This window comes from Mustela nivalis (genome assembly GCF_964662115.1).
Source record: "Mustela nivalis genome assembly, chromosome: 14".
In the NCBI taxonomy this organism is placed as follows: Eukaryota; Metazoa; Chordata; class Mammalia; order Carnivora; family Mustelidae; genus Mustela; species Mustela nivalis.
The window spans coordinates 34,734,254-34,740,408 of record NC_139033.1 but is presented as its reverse complement, the minus strand read 5'-3'; the positions used below and the strand labels follow the sequence as shown (position 1 = coordinate 34,740,408).

General features: G+C 40.8%; 1 protein-coding gene across 1 annotated transcript; it reads right to left on the bottom strand.

The window, feature by feature from the left end:
- Positions 1 to 328: 328 nt before the first annotated feature.
- On the bottom strand, positions 329 to 1,890 carry MC4R (melanocortin 4 receptor). The gene has a single exon (XM_082698174.1). It carries the CDS (start codon positions 1,491 to 1,493, stop codon positions 495 to 497), a length of 999 nt encoding a protein of 332 aa, XP_082554300.1. The 5' UTR covers positions 1,494 to 1,890; the 3' UTR covers positions 329 to 494.
- Positions 1,891 to 6,155: the final 4,265 nt, after the last annotated feature.

The window sequence follows — 6,155 nt, the reverse complement described above, 5'->3', positions numbered from 1 at the left end:
ATTACTTAAAATTTCAGTTGATTGTTTTAATGACCGAGCATCTATTCTTACTATATTCCCCCCAAGTGCTACAATCAAATTTCTACATGTTAGTGTTCTACAGTGCAATATCATAAGCCACTTATTAGACGATATTTAATGATTCTGTGATTTTCTATGTTCCTAAAATAAGCAAAGTGTCAAATCCTTGTGAATAACAAGAAACATTGTTATGCTTTTAATAAGAGCTTTTTTCTTTTCTATAAATTCATAGTGCCTACAACCTCTAAATGCATTAACACTGTAAGCCAAAAAGTAGCATGACATTAGAAATGAACAGAGACTTGGCATTTCTTTTTTCATATGAAAACATAATAAACTTAAATTTAGGCAATAGATTTTTCTCAACTCATGCCTTACACAGAAGAAGCAGCTGTTGTTGAAACACATTGTTCAGGTTGTGGGAGAGTGAAGAAGTCTCTGATGCATGGTTTTAGTACCTCCTCTGTCCCCATTTAATATCTGCTAGACAAATCACAAAGCCCACCTAGGGGATAGCAGCAGATGATCTCTTTGAAGGTTTTCCTCAGTTCTTGGCTCCGGAGTGCATAAATTAGAGGGTCGATGATGGAATTACACATGATCAGGATGAGATACAAGTTAAAGTGAGACATGAAACACACACAGTATGGGTTCTGAGGACAAGAGATGTAGAATATTAAGTGGAGGAAGAAGGGGGCCCAGCAGACAACAAAGACTCCAATCAGTATGGTCAGGGTGATTGCACCCTTCATGTTGGCCCCTTGGCGGATGGCGCCAGAGCCTGGGAGGACCGCGATTCTCTTAATGTGCAGTCTGGCCATGAGGAACATGTGGACATAGAGAGAAGCCATGAGAGCCAACATGGTGAAGAACATGGTGATGAGACAGATGATAACAGCACTGCTGTCCGAGTAGATGATGAACAGAATACCCGAGACCGTGCAGGCCGCCCAGATACAACTTATGATGATCCCAACCCGCCTAACCGTCATGATGTTATGGTACTGGAGAGCATAAAAGATGGTAAAGTACCTGTCCACTGCAATGGAAAGCAGGCTGCAAATCGATGCAAGCAAGGAGCTACAGATCACCGAGTCAATGACATTATCAATATTCACGGTGAAACTCTGTGCGTCCGTATCCGTGCTGTTTAACAGGGTGATGACAATGGTTTCTGAGCCGTTGGAGACGCTCACCAACATATCAGCCACAGCCAGGCTACAGATGAAAAAGTACATGGGTGAATGCAGATTCTTGTTCTTTGCTATTGCCACGATCACCAGAATATTCTCCAACAAGCTTATGACCCCCAGAGTCACAAACACCTCGGGGGAGACAAAAAGTTGCTCATAGCACCCTCCATCAGAGTAGCCTTTGCCAAGGGACTCACTGGCGTTGGCGTGCTGTCCGTAGGTGCTGCGGTTCCAGAAGTGGAGAGAAGTGTGCATGCCGTGGTGGACAGTGGAGTTCATCGTGCCCCGAGTGGGTGCAGATCCCTCCAGACACTGCTTCAATCTCTCTCGGGTCAGGTAGCCTCAGGGATTTTCTCCACGTCTTTGTCGGACCGAAAGTTCTGAGGCTGAAACTGGCATGCCCGTTGTAAGTCAGTGTCACATGCTCCAAAGGCTGGAAACGGAGCTTTTCCTGCCTTCCCTGGACAGCTCTGAGTCCCTGCACTTTCAAAGCTTAGGCTTCCGAGATGCTCATTCTCAGTTCAAAGAGTCTGCTCTTTCCTTTTTTGTCCTCACGCCCACCTTAACTTTAGTCTTAAGCATTCAGTCGGATCCTTTATAAATCCTGCTCCTAGTAGCTGCTGTGCCACTAGGAGCTGAATCCGCGTGCACGTGTTCACGTGGGCTGCCTCTCCGAGGTCTTAGTTCCAACCTGAAGCGTTGCTTTGAGTGTTAGTAGCTGCTGCTGATTTTATGGTGTGTGAGGGGAAAAAAAATGCTCCGAGTGGCTCCTCCTCTGCTTCCCCCCCAGCCAATCCAGATGCGCTGGAAGTCTGTGAGGCACCGGTGATGTTCGGAGATACAAACTGCAGGGCAACACCGAATCAGACGCAGGAGCGTGCGGAGCCGGGAAGCTGGCAGGACAGAGACTGGATTTTCCTTGTCAAGTTTTCAAGGGAAACGACTTGCTCCCTAGAGGCCGTTCTTTGATGTCACCAAAGCCAGCCACCCTGGGTTTATTCCTGCTTCAAAGAGAGACACGTGTGTGTGTGTGTGTGTGTGTGTGTGTCCGCCTGGGCGCGGATGTTCCTGAAATAGGTACACTGCCTTTGTCCTCAGGATTTTGAATTTGTTTCCTCTCAATTGCTTTGAATTAAGAATCCATGAACCGATGCTTCAATTTAAAATACCTGAAACACAGGGAGGATGGTTGATGAGACAGGTACACCGTGCTCCCAATGGGGAACTCCTGTCGGTAGAGCTACAGTTTTTCAAAGGGTTCAAGATGGGGCTCATTTTTTATGCACTGCTATTTGGTATTTCTCCATTGCAGAGTTTCTATTTCATGGCTGGGAAAGTTTTCTTTTTATTCATGATATTTAAACACCATATGGCATTAATATCAACTGTATTTACTCTGAACTCAAAAGGAAAAAGTCGATAATTAGGCAAAACTCAGTTTTAAATTTTGAGATGTGACAGATTAATGAAATATTATATATATTTAATGTATATTTTAATGAGTTTGGACATATGCCTCTACCCATGATAAGTATCATCACAATCAAGGTCCTAAGCATATTCACCACCTCCAACATTCTCCTTGTGTAATTATAGGTGTGTGTTTTGTTTGTCTGTTTTTTTGTTTATTAGTTTTGTGGTAAGAACACTTACCATAAGATCTACCCTCTTAATGTGTTTTAAAGTATGTGATACCATATTATTAACTATTGTTAATAGTTAATTAACATGGTTAATTTTACTACTTAACATAGTTAAATTTACTAAATTTAACATAGTTAAATAACGTGCCTATTGGCACCATGTTTGTACAGTAGACAGCCAGACAGCCATTCTTCTAACATAACTGCAGCTTTATACCCATTGCGCAATGGTTCCCTGGCAGTGGCCTTAGCAATGATCTCTTGGATTTAACACCAGGAGTTCAGATAACAAAACCAAACATTGGTGGGTGGGATTACATCAAATTAAAAAGCTTCTGAACAACAAAGGAAACAACCAGAGTGAAAAGGCAACTTGCAGAAAGGGAGAAGATGTTTGCAAACCATCTATTTGAAGAGGCCAATATTCAAAATATGTAAGAATGTCTTACAACTGAATAGCAAAAATATAGAAACAAAACCAGCTAGCCAGCCAAACCAAACTGACTCTATTTAAAAATGGGCAAAGTCAGAATCGCACCTATAAATACAGAAAATAAACTGATGGTTACCAGAGGGAAGGGGGAAGGTGGGATGGGTAATAGGGCTGAAGGGGAGTGGGAGATAGCAAGCTTTCAGTTATGGAGTAAATAAGTCATGGGAATAAAAGGCATAACCTAGGGAATACAGTCAAAGATACTGTAATAGCTTTGTATGGTGACAGATGGGAGCTACACTTGTGATTGCAGCGTGATGTTTACAGATGGAGAATCACTGTGCTGTATATCTGAAATGAATATAACATTGTGTGTCAACTGTACTCAAATTTTAAGAAAGTTAAAAAACAAAACAAAATAAAATAAAAATGGTCAAACGACTTGGATAGATCTTTGTCCAAAGAAGATATACAAATGGCCACCAAGTATATGAAAAGGTGCTCAACAATTTATCAGAAAATGGAGGTCAAAACCATAAGGAGATAGCCTGTTACACCTGTTAGGAGGGCTACCATTAAAAAAACAACAACAACAAAACAAGACCAAAAAAAAAAATCTCCCAAAGAACAAATATTGGTGAGGATGTGAAGAAATTGGAACTTTTTTTTTTTAGGGCAGTCAAGCTATCTCCATAATTGAAAGTTTTGTCAAATAAATGCACACGTACCTTAGCAACTTCACTTCTTCTAGCTGAGATCAGTAAATGTAAGTTATTAGAGTTTCTGAATGTTTTATTTAAGCTAAGTTTGAAAGAGAGTGTCAAAGTTACAAATTAATTAAGCTTCAGGTTATAAAATTTGATATAATGTCCTTTTCTTGTTATGAACATTGCCGGCTTTCACTTTGTATGGTTCGTGGCTACTAATAATAGGGACAATAAGAAAGAATTATTCGAAGATTCATTTGAACTTCTCAATGATAGAGGTAGGGATTTTATCTTCATTCCGTTTTGTGGCAGAGACAAGGCTATGTATCATTCTGAGCACTGAGCTAAATCAGTGTCTCCCAGCCACCCCTAGTATTCAGAGGTTCTTGTGACTGAATTCTAGCTAATGCAATATGAGTAGAGGTGATGCACATTACGCTAGCTCCCCTATGATCCTACACACTTTTCCCGTCTCATTGATAGAAGCTGCAGAAGGTCCGTGGGGTCTCATGTTGTAGATGGCAGAATGACATCATGGAAGGAGCCTGTTTCTGAATAACTGTGGAGAGCAGAGCTCACTTCTCCAACAGCCCCCCCCCCCGCCCCGCCCACCGCCCCAGTCTAGCCCGCCAGCTGAAGGCAACTGTGATTTGAGCAAGCTGTAAATACCACCATTGTTAAGCTGCTGAAATATTGGTGTTCTCTATTACAACAGCCAGCATTAATTACCTTGACGTTAAAACTTTTACTGGAGCTACTTATAAGGATCAAACCTAAATTACATGGAAATACTTTCTTTCTTTTGTTTTGGATTTATGCAAAGAGTGAACTACCTAATATGGAAGCAACAGGGAAGAAATCTATTGAAATGTTTAAGCATCAGATAGTCAACTCTGTATAATCTTTTTCCTGAGTCAGCTCTTGATTTTGTGCGACTTACTTCTGCTAGTGGCATTATTGTTTGTTTGCTTGGCTTAAAATTCAGAGTATCTTTGATTTGTCCATCTTTCTCAAAAATCACCACATGTAATCACTTGTAAAATATCTTCCATTTCCGCCAGTGTGTCTGACTCCTCTTTTTCTCTTCACCAAACTCCCTTCTCACTGTTTGCCTTCATGGAAACCCGACTGTAGTCAGACTCACATGCTAGCTGACACCCAGATTAAGAATTTTCCCATCAGTTTCCTTTATTCCTGCTGCAGGGAATGCCCTTCTCCTCTATTGTAAATGCACAATCCTCCTTACTTTGTAAAACTTACTTTTATATATTGTGTGATTTGTATAGAATTATGTAATAGCTGAAAATTAGTGATCAAAAATAAAACCCACTTCCTTTTAGCTTTTTTTTTTTAAATGAGGAGCTTTATTTATTTATTTTTTTAAGATTTTATTTATTTATTTGACAGACAGAGACCAGAGGTAGGCAGAGAGGCAGGCAGAGAGAGGGGGAAGCAGGCTTCCTGCCAAGTAGAGAGCCTGATGTGGGGCTCAATCCCAGGACCCTGGGATCATGACCTGAGCCGAAGGCAGAGGCTTTAACCCACTGAGCCACCCAGGTGCCCCTTAGCTTTTTAAGATTATATTTATTTATTTAAGAGAGAAAGAGGGTGAACAGGGGGAGAGGCAGAAGGGGAGGGAGAGGGAGAGACAATCTGTAGCAGACCCTTGGAGAGCGCGGAGCCCCTCACAGTCTCATGACTGTGAGATCACTACCTGAGCTCAAACTAAGAGTTGGATGCTTGACCAACTCAGCCACCCAGGAGCCCCTCTTTTAACTTTTTACAAAAAAAAAAAAAAAAAAAAAAAAATCAGAGATCAGGATCACACTAAAAATCTCAGAAGAACCATATGCAGTTAATATCTCAAATTTAATTATTTGGTTCAGATTTATAAAACCTTGATTGTATGGTTAATCATGCTGAAAAATGACATTTCGTCACCTCCAAGGAGGCATTTTAATTGCCTGCCATAGTTTCGTTCTCTATGAGCCGGAAGAAATAGAGCCAGCAATGTAAGACACATTAATGGTGTTTTTGAAAATTTATTGCAGAGTTCCTTCTTTTAACACACGCAAAATTGAGTTAGATCATAATATATTTCTCTCATGAGTGAAATCCTTATTTTATATTTAATAATAAATATGAAACATAACCAAAG